We start from the raw sequence: 18569 nt of genomic DNA, 5'->3' as shown, positions 1-18569 counted from the left end.
GGGTCTAAAGCCCAAACAAAACGTATTTTTTAAGGTAAACCACACCAATGCAACTCATTGAGTTACAATGAGTTGCATTGGTGCGAAGAAGAACAGTGCGTGCGCAAGCGCATGCACTGTTCTTTTGGACACATTGCGGAGACACAGCGGAGATGGGAGCACACTCGGCGGAGTCGGCGCATAATTAATTATCCAATGTTTAATCTTTGCGCTGCGTAAAATATGCCCTCTCCGTCTCCAACTGTTTACTCCTCACGTTTCATTTCCTTTATTTGATGCGATTGCATTCACATCTGCAGTGAATGGTGCGCTTTGAAGCGAAGCGAAGCCCCCGTCTTTTTGGCGAACTAGAATGCGATTGTTTGATCCACATCAGACAATCAATTGAGCCTTCACACCTGCCAAACGAAGCACACTTTCCAACAATACGCAGCAGGATCTGTTTTAATCGCAGTAAAGCATCCTGCTGTGAATGCAACATAAGTCTATGGTGATGTTTTTGGCAGCAAATTTCTATTTTAATTATAGTCTCTTGAATAGTTTTCATTTAGTCACCTGGAATGTTAGTGTTAGTCTAGTTTTAGTCGACTAAATATCATGATTTTAGTTGACTAAATCTAGAGTTGATTTAGTCGACAAATGTATTTTAGCAGGCCTTGATGCCGTCGTAATGGCTGATTTTACACATGCTGAAAATTACGCGACACGTGAGCTTGTAGATCGGCTATTTTCAGCATGAAACCAAGTGTAAAATGACTTGTACTGGATCTCTTGTCCACTAGTCCCTTATATATTATAGATATTGTCAGTATATTTAGTCACCATAGCTTAGTTTGTATTTAGTGAAAAAAGGTAGTCGACGAAAATTTTTCGTCTTAGATTTAGTCGACGAAATCAACACTGGTGTGAATGAGACATAAGTCTATGGTGGTGACTGTGCTTTTGACATTTTGCCCCACTGACCGTTCGCAGCATGCTGGGAACATCAAGGAGGCGGCCCAGTGGATGGACGAGGCCCAGGCTCTGGACACCGCAGACAGATTCATCAACTCAAAGTGTGCCAAGTACATGCTGAAGGCTGGCATGATCAAGGAGGCCGAGGAGATGTGCTCTAAATTCACACGGGTGAGTGCTGTGTGTGTGCGTGTGTGCGTGTGTGTGCGTGTGTGTGTGTGTGTGTGTGTGTGTGTGTTTTCATCAGTGGTGGGAAAAGTACCTCAAATGTTTTACTTTCTGGGCGGGAACCCCTGTTTTAAGCATTGTGTTAAGCTTTAGCTATTGAAAAATAGCAGAGCAGTGCCGCGCTACGAGCTTGTAGATCTGCTATTTTTGAAAAATCTTGAAAATATGACGCAAATCTTTGAATACATATTCTTTCAGAGCGAACGTTTTTAACTCAAATCTTTGCTTCTGGGAGGTCCCTGGAACAACATATTTTCAGATGGGGGGTCGGCGGCCAATTACATATATTTTTGGGTGTCCTTGACATGAAAATGTTTGAAAAATCGAAGGACCAGCTATAGAAACATAGCTTTTTCAGAAAACTGTCAGGATGTAGAAGACATTTTTAGAATCTGATCTCAACCACTGACATAGAAACGTAGGGTTTTTCAGAAAACTGTCAGGATTTAGAAGATTTGTAGAATCTGGTGTCAGATCTAAATGAAAAGAAAAATCCAATTGTTGGGATATTCTGAGTATTTCCTCTGTAAAGGAAAAAAAATCTAAACTAACTACAGTGTAAACGGATAAGGTGACAAAATTAATCCAACCAGCTACTCTTTAGAATGTGTTTGTGTTTGAATGTGTCTCACTCCCCCTAGTGTAGGTTTACAGCAGTGAACATGAATTAGCACCGTTTTCAAGAGCATGTGCATGAACTGTTGAACATGTGTGTGTTTTCTCCAGGAGGGGGCGTCAGCGGTAGATAACCTGAACGAGATGCAGTGCATGTGGTTCCAGACCGAGTGTGCTCTCTCCTACAAGTCCATGAACAAGTTTGGGGATGCCCTCAAGAAGTGCCACGAGATCGAGAGGGTGAGTCATACTTGTTGTTTTTGTTTGGGTCCAAAATAGACATTGGTCTGTAGTGTTAAGAGTTCAAATACAGGTCCATTTTACTTTGTCTAGTTGAGATGCATACCCCGATATCTTGTTCATGTCTAATGCATTTCAAAATGCTTTAAGCAGTCCTTCGCTTCTCCCTCTGCCTTCCGCTGCGATCCCACGTAGACACTCTTCCGCCGTAATCTGAAAACCCACCTCTTCAGAATCCATTTTAGCCCGTAGCACTCGCCGTAGCCTCAGCGACTATACAGGCATATGCATAGGCTCAACTTATGTAACTTAGATAGCATTTTTTGTAGTCCTAGCACTCTATAGTGCATTATATAGATATTCCACTGTTGGGTTCTTAGCCTACGTGATTCTTGAAGACTATTTTTATGTATTTGATGTATTACCATGTTTTCTTCTTGCTTACCGTAAATCACTCTGGATTAAGAGCGTCTGCTAAATGCCTACATTGTAAATTGACACTCTGAAATACACAAACAAGGATTGTAAATAAACAACCAAATCCATATCTCACGCCGTCCGTCCCTCTCCTCCTCTCCTCTCCCCTCCAGCATTTTGTGGAGATCACGGACGACCAGTTTGACTTCCACACGTACTGCATGCGCAAGATGACGCTGCGCTCCTACGTGGACCTCTTGAAGCTGGAGGACGTGCTGCGCATGCACCCCTTCTACTACAAGGCGGCGCACACGGCCATCAACATCTACCTGAGTCTGCACGACAACCCCCTCACTGACGACAACAAGGAGCTGCAGGCCGACACGGGTGAGCCAGGCGTCTGTTACCGTGTGCCTCCCTCGCCTTTCTTGTTTAGCCCATTAAACCCATTTTGGGGCGGGAACCCTTTTTGGTGTTGTAAGCATTGTTATGCTTTAGCTATTTAAAAAAATAGCAGATCTACAAGCTCATAGCGCGGCACCGAGTGCCGCGCTATGAGCTTGTAGGTTTTTTTTAAATCGTGAAAATGTGCACAAATCTTTGACTTTATTATTTTAGAGCGAACGTTTTAACTCAAATCTTTGCTCCTGGGGAGGGGGGGGGGTGCCTGGAACAACATATTTTCACATGGGGGTCGGCGGCCAATTACCTATATTTTTGGGGGTCCTTGACATGAATATGTTTGAGAACCACTGACATGGAAACATAGGTTTTTCATAAAACTGTTAGGATTTAGAAGACATTTGTAGAATCGTCCTCAGGTCGAAATGGGTTAAAGACAACTTTAGCTTTTTTCAACCAAGGTTCATGTTTTAGGTTATTAGAGAAAGTAAAAGATGAGTCTTAATTTATTTATTTTTCATTTGCTGCTTTCTTTCGTTTTATCGATTTTTTGCTATTTTTGACGGGGGCAGGGGCATTCGAACATATGGCTAAATATGTATATTTAATTTACACCATTTTATAGGGATTTCTTTATTATTTACTATAGTCCTATTAGATCACAGGAAATTACATCTGGCCACAACAGATCACGGGGTCTACTGAATTTGAAGGAGGATGTGACAAACATTGACAAGTCTATGTCACACAGTATGGCATCCCCCCTAGTACCTCCCTCTTCACTGTTTGTTTAAAACAAACCAGTTTTAACTGGTCGTTCATAAATGAGCCACACTCGTTGTGCTCTGTGACGTGACCACCCAGCGTACTCAAAAACCGGAGCACATTTCTGGTGCGCATATCCGAACGCACCCAAAAAAAACACTGGAATGCCCATCCCTAATGCACTGCGTGTGTGTGTGATATAATGTATGTGTGTATATATATGAATATCTATATAAACCGTTATTTCTCCTTCCTAGCCAACCTCTCGGACAAGGAATTGAAAAAGTTGCGGAACAAGCAGCGACGAGCCCAGAAGAAGGCCCAGCTGGAGGAAGAGAAGAAGAACGCGGAGAAGGAGAAGCAGCTAAAGAACCAGAAGAAGAAGAAGGAAGATGACGACGAGGAGATCGGAGGCCCAAAGGAGGAACTCATTCCTGACAAACTGGCCAAGGTGTGTATGTGTGTTTGAGCCGAATAAATATTTAAAAAAACAGTTTCAATCGACAGCCACTTAAAAGTTCAATAGGTATTCCAAGTTGTGCATGTTCCTGACAATGTTGCTGGTAGCATGTAGACTAACCCCCTTTTTGAAACTAGCTCCTTGCCACTCGCCCTACACACTTCCACTTGGTTTGAGCATAGATATATAAATCATAGAGACGGCACTGGATGGGAGGGGGATCCCAGTGCCATCTCTATTATTTTTATATCTATGCTCAAACCAAGTGGAAGTGTGTAGGGCGAGTGGCGAGGAGCTAGTTTCAAAAAGGGCCTTGGTAAACGGTACATCTAGGTCCTGTGATCGCCTCCGTCCTTGCTCTTTTTATCTTTGATAACCTCCGTGTCCTGCTTTGTTGCTTGCAGGTAGAAAATCCACTGGAAGAAGCCGTCAAGTTCCTGACACCCCTCAAACATCTGGTCAAAGACAAAATAGACACGCATCTTCTGGCCTTTGAGATCTACTTCAGGAAAGGTACATATAACCCTGTCTGGTTATGACCATTTATCCAATTTTTGACCTGAGATCAGATTCTAAAAATGTCTTCTACATCCTGACAGTTTTCTGAAAAAGCTATGTTTCTATGTCAGTCGTTCTTCGATTTTTCAAAAATAGCAGACCTATGAGCTTGTAGATCTGCTATTTTTCAATAGCTAAAGCATAACATAATGCTAACACCAAAAGGGGTTCCCACCCAAAATGGGTTATTTGATCCGCAGTCAGTGTTGCATTGGCCATTAGACGCGGCATCGACGCACATGCATCGATAAAAAAAAACAAACAAGAAAAACTTAAGTTCACACCTCGGCAATGTTTACAAAGGCTGCCGAGTGTCCCACTAGTCTGGAGACGCCTTGGGCACTAAATGTGTTTAAAATGGCATCTCACCAGAGAGAGAGATTCACCAATGACCGTAATCCATCTCGACATGTACCAGTCTGTTGAGGAGTTAGTCTTGCATTGTTAAGCGCTTAAACCTAGTTACTGCTCTCGGCTGCACTCGTGATTGTCTTCTAACCCTTTCCTCCCGTGTTGTCGTCCGTCACACCCCAAACACTTTCCCCTGCCTGTTTGTTCTTCAGGGAAGTTCCTGTTGATGCTCCAGTCTGTGAAGAGAGCATTTCCCCTAGACCCAGACCACCCGTGGCTCCACCAATGTCTAGTACGCTTCTTCAAAGGAGGTGAGGAGACGGGGAGGGCATGCACCTTTCAGTGCTTTTCGCCGAACGGGCAGCGTGATTGCAGGCTAATGTGTACCGGACGTGACAAAAAGAACAGATCGATAAGCTCACAACGTGCTGCAGCGTGATCCCATGCCCTAGGATAGGTGGTGTAGCAAAAAAAGTTGACCCGAAATTTTGAATTTGATTGTACCATTCTATATGCTATGCTTTATTGTTGCTACACTGCCTGTCTTTGGGCATTGCACACAGGAGTAAGACTCATTATTGCACTGAATGATTGTTCTATAGGTCTGGAAATTGGGTTATATTCTGGAAAGGTTTTGGAAATTCATTGGTAAAAATGTGTAGGAACCCTGACCTTAAGTGATATTGTACTGATGTTTATTTCAGTGTCAGGTCCAACATGAGTTTACAGCTAAGAGCTAACGTTTCTACAACAAACAAAGTATCACTCGATGTTCCACCTCCTTTCCATTCTCTCACATTTCACCACATCTCAAATAATTTGTTGTTCCATAATCTCCTTCTCACCCTTTTCACTCCATCCAGTGTCGGAGAGCAGAGACCTGCCGGAGGCGGTGGGGACGGTCCTGAAGCAGGAGATCGCGCGACTGTTCGGCGACAGCAATGCCAAGAGTTTCAACCAGGCCTTCCTCACCAAGCATGCCGACTCTATACCCCACAGACTGGCTGGTAGGGCCCCTCTCTCTTACACATGCAGATTACACGCATGAGTTCATAAGAGAACGTGCATCTGTGCTGCTGTTGCTATCATATTTTATTTATTGTTCCGGCTTTATTCCATTACAGCTGCTAAGATGATGGCGATGATGGACTCGTCGACGGAGACGAAGGCTGCGGAACTGGCCAGCGCGCTCGACGAGTCACTCAACAATAGAACCATACTAGTATGTGTGCTTGCTTAGTCGGAGCTATGCAGTCCTGACTGCTATTTCAATTACTCACAGTGATGACTATATGGCTATAATTCCATTGAAACATTCCAAGTAGAAGATATTGCAATATTTACTAACTATTCACCTGATTGCTAATGAATTGGAATTAGTGTAGTTCAGGAAACTCAAGTAAATTAAATGGCTAAAATGTACATGACGACTCAAGTCAAGCCTCTTCATAGTTTTGTCTGTTTTTTGATTTTGATTTCCCCCCCCCCCTTCCCTGTGTCAGATCTGCACAGACGTCCTGGAGAACCTCCGGAGCGGCACGTTGGGCGACAATAAGGAGCGGGCGGAGGCGTATCGCGCAGAGTGTCACAAGCTTTACCCTTACACGTTAGCGTTCATGCCCCCCGGATACGAGGAGAACACAAAGATCGTCGTCAACGGAGACATCTCCGTGGAGACCGAGGAGCTGGCCAACGAGATGTGAGGTGTGTGTGCAAGAGGTCGAGCAGCTGTGGAGACGAAACGGAAGCAGGCCGAGCACAGAACCTTGGGAAATGCCCGGCGGCCATTTTGTAGAGCACAGACACAAGAGAAGCAAAAGAGGAGTTTTTGTTCTTTGGCTGAGCTCCATATGGTCTGGCCTGGCATGGCTTGGCTCTGTCCCACATGGAGAAAATCAGGACTGTGTGTGTGTGTGTGTGCTTACGTGCGTGTGTGTGCGCGTGTGTGTGTGTGTGTGCGTGTGTGTGTGTGTGTGTGTGTGTGTGCGCGCGTGTGTGGAAGAGGGGAGGGAGGGGGGAGAGGAAGATGACATAATGGCCATTGTTTGTTTTTTTATGACAAAATACTACGCTAAATTTGAAAATAAACTATTGTTATTGACAATAAACTGTTCTTAGAGACTAAGACGGTGGGACAAATGGCAGTCTGTTTCCTTGGAGGTAAACCAACAACGATGCTCTGACGTGTCGTGCACATGAACTGTCGCATCCTGTGTTCTGACCAGTGTTCTCTCCCAGGTTTTAAAACGAAAAAAAATGTACATGAAAAGAAAAAGGGGGATACGTCGTCACTGCAGAACGGAGATCTTAGCTGACTTGGATCTCTTGACTGATCTGTAAGGAAGCTAAATAACATAACAAAAGACCCAAATTTCAGACATGCACCTCCAATACACACCGAGTGTCTCCTACATCTTTAATTGCTGTAGCAAAAGTTTCTGTTTCTGACGCCCTCGGTTCATCAGCACTCTTAAAACGATTTTCATCTGTGTGAGATAATGGCACTGTAGAAAAGGTTGATTAACAAGATTTTCATCTACGGTACTCTGTTTCTTTTTTTTTTCTTTTTTTGTTCCTCCCACGGATTACAGATTCTGTTTAACATTTTGCTCATGCTTCCTTGCTGGCACTAGTTTGTGGTAAAATCCTAGCTCTGTGGTATAGTTTTGGGGTAGTAGGGGAGCTTTGGAGCGTTAATCCTGTGTCTCAAAGGCAGCGCAGGTTTAAAAACTGTCAAAATGGTTGTATGTTGTGCTCAATTCCAAATGTACTGCGATTCCTAAAACACGTTTTTCTTTCTGTAGCTCTGAAAGAGTTTGGTAGCTCTAAGCAATACTATAGACACTTGTCTAGTCCATAATGAAATGACAGGGTTACTTAAACTCATTATCGATGCTAATCATTTCTTGATCCACGCGTTTTGGAATAGATTGGGCCTCTCTGCAGAATGACTTGTATTATAATTGTCGCTGTCATCAAATGGTTTCATCTGCATGATTTACCCAGGGCTTTTTTTTTTTCTTTTTAAGCAGTCAATATGGAAATGAGCCTCCACTACATCCTATTTCCTCCAAGAGAGCTCATCTCGGCCAGTCAGAAATTCACAATGGTTTGTCAAAGGTCAGAGTTGGAGCTAGCTCTGGTCCATAGCCCTAATGCCGTTGCTGCCATTGCATTAGAGCTACGGGACTTTCAATGCGTTGCCCTCGCATGAAATGCACCACAGCCTCTTGACTTCGGCTAAAATAAAAAGATCGATTTCACTACATACCAATTTAAAGACTGTTTTGGTCATTAGAAAGACTACTTTCCCCAGTGGACGCACTCTGAGCCCCCCACCACACGTATAAACTGCACTATTTGGCCAGAAAAGGTTTTTTTTTTTTTTCACCAGAATAAAAAATCTTGTCCAATAGTTTTTCTCTTGGCAATATCTGTAGAGGGCGCAGTGGAGTAACAAAGTATTTTTCTTCCGGTAAAAATAAATTCCTTTCCTGGCAAAAAGTGCGTTTTTATACGTGTGGTGGGGGGCTTAAGAGTGCGTCCACCGTGGAAAGTAGGCTTTATCGAGAGTCGAGAGGCTGGTCTGCGTTTCATGCGAGGTCAATGCATTGAAAGTCCCATAGCTCGAATGCAACGGCATCGGGGCTATGGACCAGAGCTAAGTTGGAGCCACCTGTTGCCCATGGTGACAGATGTTACAAGGTAAACGGTATAAAGCACCAGGTTTGTCGGTTTTGCTTTTTTTTTTTTCCCTTTTCTCCACCTTCCAGTTTATTTTCAGCTCGTTTGATCCCTGCTCTCCCTTTTTCCCCTCTAATTTGGGTTCTAATGTGAAAGATGGAATATGAGATGCTGATGTATATCTGAATTTTGTATTAAAACTAAAAGGAATAATACATTTTGGCATCAGTATTTATCCATTTTTGTTGAGTCTCCTCCACATTGTGTGACAAGCGACATCTATTGGTGAAAAACGGTATTAAATTGGCCATCTGTGGTTGGCTGGGTTTTGATGGCAGGCAATCCTTTTTTTTTGTGTAGAAACAAACTGACCACACCTTTCTTACTCCACTGCCCAGGTGCTTCTATGTTTATTCCTACTAACAACACTACATGTTTAAAGGACCACTTCACCACTTTTCAACATATAATTGGTCCTCACTAATGTTCATGATAAAACACCATTTTTTTCCCTACTCGGTCTGTGTCTCATAGGAGGGCTTTGGGCAGTTCGGACACCCGTCCACCAGTGACATCATTAGGCAGATTTTTTTTTTAAACAAGATTTGTTTTAAAATATATTTAGATTTTTATTATCGTGAGAACGATGGCTTCAACTTTTGCATCGCAACTTTTCAGGAAAAGAAAGCCTGCCGTTTCTATTAGGACATCACCATCGGTGTCACTTGTGGACGTGTTTCTGAACTGCCCACAGCCTTCCTATGAGCCACAGACTGAGTAGGAAAAAATGGTGGTATTTTATCATGAACATTAGTTAGGACCAATTATAGGAAGAGAAGTTGAAAAGTGGTGAAGTGGTCCTTTAAGGCAGTAATGTTGACTTGACAGATTAGGTCCCGCCAGGTGATGCAGCATAATCACATTGTACAGAATCGATGGTGAAGTCACCTGACCAAGTGACCATAAGACCGGCCAATGGCTGTTCAGAGGCACCTAAATACTCTGATTTCACCAAATGATGTCACATCCGCCCTACAAATGATTCATATTGCAATGATGTCTATAAATGCACCATGTCTCTGTACGTCTGTCTGTACACGAGTATGGCTGTAATCCACGTAACTCGAGAACCGTTCGCCCCACCGACTTCAAATTCGGCACACGCATTCCACACTCCCACAGGGAGTTCGGTGCCCTGTGTCGAGTCGGTCGGACCCACGGTTGTCCAGAACCGCCTCTGACCGGGCTCTGGACAGGGCCCCTGCCCAGGGTCCATATATGGAGCTGGCCTGTTCTGACATCGCAACACTCCATATTTGGGCATGCCTGACACAGAACTTCATATATAGGAATAAAGGGACACAGAGACAGATCCACAAGTCCACTGGTACTCTGACACGGGTACAACGGGTTCTGCATAGCCGGGTGGGGCATGGATCTCCAACTTCCATCGTTACTGACTCTGTGCTCTACAGCTGGGCACCGGTCTAGTACAACAAAGAATTGTGACCAAGAGACTTGTACTTCATCATACCATGTTGCTCTATTGCCTTGAACTATACAGTACATGTTGGGAGCTCTGTATGTCAGGCTGTGGCCTACTGTGTTTGGACATAAACTCTTTCATGTCAAGGACCCCCAAATTGACACTTATTAGCCTGGGTACCCCCTATTTGAAAAGATATGCCAGGGGTCCACATCCCTGGCATATCTTTTCAAATGGGGGTGAATGTTAATTTAACTCTGAGCGTGTACAAATGGACCTGTTAGGGTCCGTTTGGTTCCATTTTGTACACACTCAGTGACCCTGTACACACTACAGACCCATAAGGGTCCATTTGGTTCCTAACTATCATTTAGTTGGAGACCCCCTGGAGGAACTCCCTCAAGGACCCCTGGGCCTGGGGGTCGTCGGACCCCCAGAGATGGGCAAAATACATTGAAAATGTATTTTGTTACAAAATACAAATACTGGGTCACAGAATGTATTTAGATACAAAATACAAATACTGGTCTGAGAAATGTATTTGAGATACAAATACGTATTTTGTATTTTGAAAATACATGAAAATACATTTTCATTAAAATGTATATAATGATAAGTAAATTCATAATTAATTGCCAAATATTAAATTAATGACCTGTCAGAATGTCTAATACATTGAAGGTTATTAAGAATGATACACTTTATATTTTAAGCAAATCAATGTGCTATAATTGTATCAAACAGGACCCACAAAGGAATGGATTGGCCATCTGATTCATCACTGTCACTCCTCTTTGACTTCTACCTCAAGAAAAATGTAGAAAGAGATTGATTGATTGATTGATTGATTGATTGATTAGGCCTACCACCAATTTACATTTAAACCAACAATAAAAAACAAGATAAGTAAACAAGATACTAATGACTAAGATGAATAGATTATCAATTAAAGGAGCATTCAGTGATTTGGAAAACCCCCCGGTCTTCCCCGGTAACAAGATGTGTACATGCAGTGCCGATTCTGGCCTCCAAGGGGCCCTAAGCATGATTGTAGCAAGGGGGCCCCCCATGAAAAAATGGGGGGTTTTGAAACAGTTTAAAACAGTTTTAAGTAGACAAACAGAGCAGAATAAGGTATAAACATTTATTGTCTGTCTGTCTGTCTGTCTGTCTGTCTGTCTGTCTGTCTGTCTGTCTGTCTGTGTATGACAGACTGACTGGTATAAACAGCGCCCCCGGTGTAGAGGGATGGTATGACAGACTGGTATAAACAGCGCCCCCAGTGGGGAGGGATGGTATGACAGACTGGTATAAACAGCGCCCCCAGTGTAGAGGGATGGTATGACAGACTGGTATAAACAGCGCCCCCAGTGGGGAGGGATGGTATGACAGACTGGTATAAACAGCGCCCCCAGTGGGGAGGGATGGTATGACAGACTGGTATAAACAGTGCCCCCAGTGGAGAGGGATGCTATGACAGAGAGACTGGTATAAACAGCGTCCCCAGTGGGGAGGGATGGTATAAACAGCACCCCCAGTGTAGAGGGATGGTATAAACAGCGCCCCCAGTGGGGAGAGATGATATGACAGACTGACTGGTATAAACAGTGCCCCCAGTGGAGAGGGATGCTATGACAGAGAGACTGGTATAAACAGCGTCCCCAGTGGGGAGGGATGGTATAAACAGCACCCCCAGTGTAGAGGGATGGTATAAACAGCGCCCCCAGTGGGGAGGGATGGTATGACAGACTGACTGGTATAAACAGCACCCCCAGTGGGGAGGGATGGTATGACAGACTGACTGGTATAAACAGTGCCCCCAGTGGAGAGGGATGCTATGACAGAGAGACTGGTATAAACAGCGTCCCCAGTGGGGAGGGATGGTATAAACAGCACCCCCAGTGTAGAGGGATGGTATAAACAGCGCCCCCAGTGGGGAGGGATGATATGACAGACTGACTGGTATAAACAGCGCCCCCAGTGGGGAGGGATGGTATGACAGAGAGACTGGTATAAACAGCGCCCCCAGTGGGGAGGGATGGTATGACAGACTGACTGGTATAAACAGTGCTCCCAGTGGGGAGGCTGTGTTGTGGCTTTAGTCACAAACTTAAGCATAGCCCCTGGAAATTATAGATACAAACACAAGGATAAAAAAAAACTCAATTGTATATATATATATATATATATATATATATATATATATACACACCCCCGCCGCCCCCCCACTTTGAAAGGGGGGCGTTTCCACGTGGTGGAAATGTCTACTACGATAGGCCTGTCCTTGATTCTGATCACTAAGGTACGCTGTTGGCGGAAGATTTCACCATTGAGCAGCGTTACACTCACTGCGCAAATAACGTAAAAAGCCCCCACGGCTCCGCCCGCCCTGTGCTCACCGTTCCTTGCCAGGCCTCAAACGGCCTGGCCAATCAGCAGCGGCTATCCTGCCTCTAGCTGCTGCTGATTGGCCAGGCCGTTTTGTGGCCGGGCATCAAGTCTGCCTGAGAGTTCCCAGATGGGAGCAGGAGGGGGGAACCCAGTGTACTCTCTGCTGCCCCATCTGGCGGAGTCAGGTTATGTGTTTTGCCCCTACAGTTTAAACCTGAGGCTGTGTAAAATGACATTAAAAAGTATTTTATGTATTTGAAATACAGAAAATACTAGATCTGAAAGTATCTAGATACAAAATACATCTCATTTCTTCCATCCCAGCAAAATACAAATTACAAAATACAAAAAAGTATTTCAAATACGTATTTCAAATACATGTATTTCAAATACTGCCCATCTCTGCGGACCCCACTTTGAGAACCTATGTCCTACCCCTGTGTTTGGACATAAACTCCTCCCTCCAACATCCCACCCCACCCACTTCCTACACTGTCAAATGAAGCGGCGGGCCGCCAGGATCCCAAAACAGCTGTTTGTACTCACTGCTCATTCTCCCTGCATTCATTCAGCAGTGACTCCTTTTGGAATGTCACACTTTATGAATGAAACCCCCGTGTAAAGAAGAATACAGAGTGTCAAAGTATAGTGCCTTGTTCCGAGTCACTTAACTTGTGGAACCTTTTTGGGAAATTGGGATCATCGATCATTTTAACACGCCACGTAGTTCCTCCATACTTGTGCCAAAGGGCCGACACAGACATCATGGAATCATCACTGGAGTTCTCCAACTCGCTGGGCAGCAGCCTTACGTCGCTGCCAGCTCGGTGTCGGACCTTTAAAATCATCGTGGTCGGAGACTCGGGCGTCGGGAAGACTTGCCTCGCCCACCGCTTCTGTGCCGGAGAGTTCCCCAGCAGAACGGAGGCCACCATCGGCGTGGACTTTCGTGAGAGAATAGTGGACATCAACGGGGAGAAAATTAAGGTAAAGATCGAAACTTTTTTATTTTTATTATTATTATTATTAGGCCTATATTATTTTTTGAGAAGTGGCACAAATTTAAACAATCAGTCAGTAGGCAGGCCTACTGTGGTAAAATTGTAAAAAGAAATCAAATAAATGTATTGGGACTAACCTTGTTTTCCAGCTCCCAAAAGCCACCAGCAACCGCTTTTTCAGTTTCAGAGGGTTTTAAAAGTATTTCAAACTTTTAAATACTTTTATTAAAGTCCAGTGACTTCAGGCTGGGCTGACACTGACCGCCAGACACTTTTAAAAGGATCCCTGGCTAATAAGCCAGAGTTCCCTTTAAGGAAGATAATCGAAACCTCAATGACCTAAACTTATACCTAATACCTAATCAAAATAAACAGCAGAAAACGAAAAAGCTACCCACAGTTCCAACAAGGCTTTTAACAAACATTCTAAAGTGTTTGTTCAGCTGGCAGTCTCGCTGGAAGTGGAGAGGAAAGCCTTATTCTACTGTTAAATGCAACAACTATTCTCTTCTCTATATCCTTTTAACTGCAATGATGACTGCACAACCACGTTTTTCACCCATCTTACTTGTAATGTACAATAAAGATTGATTCTGGTAATGATGCCGATTCCAAACTATCTGGAAACCATTATGCATAGTAGGCCTATGTGACATGAAATTAGCACTATTCTATCATTGTATGGATTTATAGTGATAGTGATTAAGTAGTAGGCCTACCATTCGTGATGGTCATTCATTCTTAGTCATGCATTTCCATGTTGGTTGACCAGTTCTTCTTTCCATTGGACATTGCATAACAACCTCATGATAGCTATATTAAGGAAGCGTTAACGTACACGCAAATGTAATGCTTTGTTTACTTGTGTTTAGGGAAAAATGTATCAGAATCAGTAAGAAATGTTTCCTTTTGTAATAGTAAAGGGAAAAAAGATATTAATTTTGTAGAAGATTAGTTTCCAACTCTACTGGAACATAAGTTATTTTAAAACTCAAATCAAAAACTATTAAATTGTTACAATAAATTTTTATTGCCAAGTTGTGCCATGGATTGCAAACAGTAGCCTATATTTGGCATATGAAGATCCAGTCACTCATATGCTAACTTGCTAAGCTGGTTTAAGGCAGTGGAGATCTTTTGTAGGCTCCAAATAGTTGAATGGGTAACAAATTAAGCTGAACAAAATTCATACCCAGTACTTTTCTACCAGTGTGTTTTACCTCGAGTAAAATGGTATTAATATAGTTTCAGCTAGATTACGCAGAAGATAAGATCTCATATTAATATATTGTATGCCTACTTCTTATTCCATAAGGAGTAGGCCTACAGGCTAGACTTGTGACTTTCTAAAGTGTGTGTGTGTGTGTGTGTGTGTGTGTGTGTGTGTGTGTGTGTGTGTGTGTGTGTGTGTGTGTGTGTGTGTGTGTGTGTGTGTGTGTGTGTGTGTGTGTGTGTGTGTGTGTGTGTGTGTGTGTGTGTGTGTGTGTGTGTGTGTGTGTGTGTCAGTCAATTCCTTCATATGTTTAACTTCCTCTCTCATTGTTTGCTTGAAAACCTACTTTCTCTCCCTTTACCAATCCACTCGGCAGCACTCATCACCCCCTCAGCTCTAGAATATCAATAAACCTACATGACATTTTGCAAACTGTGGGCAGCGGTGGCCTAAGGGTTAGAGGACCCTTTTTGCCGAAAGGTTGCCGGTTCGATTCCCTGGATGGGCAGGAAAAATCTGGGTCGGGAAGTGAATGTCATCACTCGCCCAACACCGCTGAAGTGCCCTTGAGCAAGGCACTGAACCCCCAACTGCTCCAGTGGAGCTGCTTAGTGGCCCAACACCGCTGAAGTGCCCTTGAGCAAGGCACATTAAAAAAAATGTTTGGAATATTTTTAGTTTCGAAAAAAAGAAAAACACTTGCACACTGTCTCCAAATGCAGTGAAGATGTTTAATAGGGAACCAGCAATGTTTCGGCCTATACAGCCTTCACCAGGGTATCTTTCTTTATGTGCATAAAGATAGCCTGGTGAAGGCCATGTACGTAGGCCGAAACGTTGCTGGTTCCCTATAAAACATTTTCACTGCATTTGAAGACAGTGTGCGGGTGTTGCTTCTTTTTCATGACGTCGGGCACTTGGTTGTCCTTCTCCTACGCACCTGTCGCTTGTAGGTGTGCTGGCTTTTTATTGAATATAAAAAGGGATTGTTATGTAGGCCTTTAAATGCTGGGTCCACATGGACAGATGCAAAGATACCGTCTACAATTCATTTTCAATGGAAGCCAGCGACATGCAGATACAAAGATACATCCGACGTTTGTAGCTGCTGCAAAAGCTACAAAGATACAAAGCTACACATAATGCTGTGTATCTTTGTATCTTTTGCATCTGCCAGTGTGAACGCAACATAACTGTTTATTTTATCCCTCCCCTCCCCTCCCCTCATCAGCTCCAGCTGTGGGACACTGCTGGCCAGGAGCGCTTCCGTAAATCTATGATACAGCACTACTACCGTAACGTTCACGCTGTCCTCTTCGTCTATGATGTCACCCGTCCTGCCAGTTTCAGTGGCCTGTCGGCGTGGATAGAAGAATGCAGGCAGAATTCTCTGGGCCAGGATATACCCAGGTATAAATGCAATGCCTCGCAAAGGGTGCCATGACATTCTTCCTTCACTGACCATGAAGAAGATGCGTTTGACTTGGCACATTATGTTCATCATTAAGTTTTCAGGGTGTCGGGGGGGCACGGTGGCACAGTCGGTAGTGCTGTCGTCTCAGAGACCTGGGTTCAATTCCCGCTGGGGGCGCGTTCTCTCCTCTGTGTCATCAGTGCCCATACCCGAGGCAGGTTTGACAAAAGGGCCTTTCTGTGTGGAGTTTGCATGTTCTCCGTGTGTCCCCTAGGGTAGGTACCCTCACAAAAAACATGCAGTAATCCTCGTCTCTAAACTACCTCCCCCTGGCCAGCCGGGGCACTTGATGTAGGGGAAAGGAACTGGTCGGAATAACGTGTTCCTTCCATGCGCTACGTCCGGCTGGGGAAACTTCCCCCCTGTCAGGTGAAAAGAAGCAGCTTGGACTCCTCATGCATAGAAGGAAGCATGAGGTCAGTCTGTTGCCCGGATATTGTCAGGATAAGAAATCATATTGGTTGTCAGTTGTCTGTCTAAGCTTAATCATTTTGGCCAGACATAGGTTCATGATTAATTGCATAATAAAAAAGAAAAGAAAATCAATTAGATATTTCATGTTACTCCATCTTAAACTGATTAATAGGCTGGGCATCTGTTCCCCAATTATGTTCCCACCTTTGTTTTTCTTGTTTTTTGTCCTCTCCCAGGTTCCTAGTGGGCAATAAGAGTGACCTTCGCGAGCACGGTGCCATCAGGTCGGATGGGCAGGTGAACTGGGAGCGCGCCCACACGTTTGCAGAGGCCCATGGCATGACGCTGTTTGAGACATCTGCCAAATGTCCCCCTCCAGACAGGGGGACGAACGGAAGAGGAGGGGACAAGAAGAAGATGCCATGCCGTGAGGATAAGGCGGAAACCATTGTCATTGCCGTAGCTGCCAGGCTGGCTGCGAAGAGGCAGAGAACACCCTCCGTGCTGAGACCCTATTACAGCGGCTCTTTTAAATTACCAGCAAAGAAGAGCGCAGAGAAAGACATGTGGGCCTGCACTTGCTGAGAATGATAGCGTGTGTGTGTGCGTGTGTGCGTGTTGCTACAGAGCGGAAGATAAACAAACTTTAACGAGGCAGGTCCCCCCCCCCCCCCCCCCCCCCCTCCTATTCTGTTAAAAGTAACTATGGCAGTGTACCTTTTTATCAGAGTTAGCGCTGACGCTAATGTTATGAAAACAATTACATTTCTAAAATTCATTTCTCTCGCTAGTTTTACTGAAACTGCAACTCTGTGAACCCCTCTTTGCAGAAGTTATTGTAATATTTAAAGTCCTGCTTATTATTGTATGCCTATATTCTCAGTGTCGTGAAGCATCAGGGCATTAATTCATGCAGTGTTATGCATTGTTGTGACCTTGGAGATCACCATTGTCAGATGTTATCAATGATGGACAAAACCTAACTTGAGCTGTATTTGGGTAAAGCGGTAATAATATAATGACCTCTAACAATATACTCACTTTGGAAATGGCTCGTTTCAGCCCAAGAACAGTGATATGGTCATTTATTGATTTTATACCTGAAGAGTCACTCAAATATAAAACTAATGGAACCATTTAAAATGGAATTTCCTCTAATTCACTTAACTTCACGGTGTATATTGGTTAGAAATATGTTGTATATTTGTGATTTCATTGGTTTATGATTGTTCAGTGTCAAATAAAATAATGTGTACTTTAACATGGTGGTCGGGATGCTTTTATCTGAAGCACCTTCCTGTATCATGGGGGGGCATATTTTTGCATGTCTGCTTGTAGTGTAGTAAGGGCATTTTATCAGGTATTTGACCAATCTGGGAACTAAATCGTTACCAAGAAATGTCTTCACCAATGTGTTTCTAAAGGTGTCTAATAGCATATACTAAAAGTTTGAAATTCAACTCCCGTGGGAAATTGAGTTATTAGCATAATATGTGACCATACCCTTAACATCCTATATAAGGCAAAAAAGTCCAAGTTTCATCATTCTTTAAGTAGCATGTGACATATGAAACTAGGGGGCTTTCATGATTCTGAATCCATTCCAAGCATTAATTTTGCACAAAAAACATAAATTAGGCCATATCCACTTGAACAAATGTGCTGACCTCATCACGTTTGTGAGGCCGTTTTCCCCCCCAAGGAGTGTTTTTTGTGCAAAACTAATGCTTGGAATGGATTCAGAATCATGAAAACCCCCTAGTTTCATATGTCACATGCTACTTAAAGAATGATGAAACTTGGACTTTTTTGCCTTATATAGGATGTTAAGGGTATGGTCACATATTATGCTAATAACTCAATTTCCCACAGGAGTTGAATTTCAAACTTTTAGTACATGTTATTAGACACCTTTA

At 43.6% G+C, this 18569-nt stretch overlaps 2 protein-coding genes across 2 annotated transcripts in view; both read left to right on the top strand.

Moving 5' to 3' along the window:
* The window catches only part of naa15b (N-alpha-acetyltransferase 15, NatA auxiliary subunit b), a 29835-nt gene extending 20946 nt beyond the window's left edge, over positions 1-8889 (top strand). Inside the window, exons 12-20 of the mRNA XM_079499223.1 lie at positions 973-1125; positions 1909-2037; positions 2628-2841; positions 3879-4072; positions 4486-4594; positions 5203-5301; positions 5854-5997; positions 6115-6212; positions 6493-8889. Coding sequence (XP_079355349.1) covers positions 973-1125; positions 1909-2037; positions 2628-2841; positions 3879-4072; positions 4486-4594; positions 5203-5301; positions 5854-5997; positions 6115-6212; positions 6493-6693 — 1341 coding nt within the window. The 3' untranslated portion in view covers positions 6694-8889. The remainder of the gene's footprint in view (positions 1-972; positions 1126-1908; positions 2038-2627; positions 2842-3878; positions 4073-4485; positions 4595-5202; positions 5302-5853; positions 5998-6114; positions 6213-6492) is intronic.
* Positions 8890-13028: 4139 nt separating this feature from the next.
* Positions 13029-17914, top strand: LOC306921966 (ras-related protein Rab-33B-like). The gene is made up of 3 exons (XM_079499310.1): positions 13029-13538; positions 15997-16175; positions 16890-17914. The coding sequence occupies exons 1-3, from the start codon at positions 13317-13319 to the stop codon at positions 17236-17238; spliced, it is 750 nt and encodes a 249-aa protein (XP_079355436.1). The 5' UTR covers positions 13029-13316; the 3' UTR covers positions 17239-17914.
* Positions 17915-18569: the final 655 nt, after the last annotated feature.

Source organism: Electrona antarctica, assembly GCF_951216825.1.
Source record: "Electrona antarctica genome assembly, chromosome: 4".
NCBI lineage: Eukaryota > Metazoa > Chordata > Actinopteri > Myctophiformes > Myctophidae > Electrona > Electrona antarctica.
Note: the sequence above shows the minus strand (reverse complement) of the source record. Positions and strands in the feature narration are given on the sequence as shown.

Excerpts from the sequence above, each read along its gene's own strand:
- LOC306921966 (XM_079499310.1), top strand. The coding sequence starts at position 13,317 with ATGGAATCATCACTGGAGTTCTCCAACTCGCTGGGCAGCAGCCTTACG. Across the intron at positions 13,539-15,996 it reads TCAACGGGGAGAAAATTAAG|CTCCAGCTGTGGGACACTGC; the intron begins GTAAAGATCGAA and ends TCCCCTCATCAG. Across the intron at positions 16,176-16,889 it reads CTGGGCCAGGATATACCCAG|GTTCCTAGTGGGCAATAAGA; the intron begins GTATAAATGCAA and ends GTCCTCTCCCAG.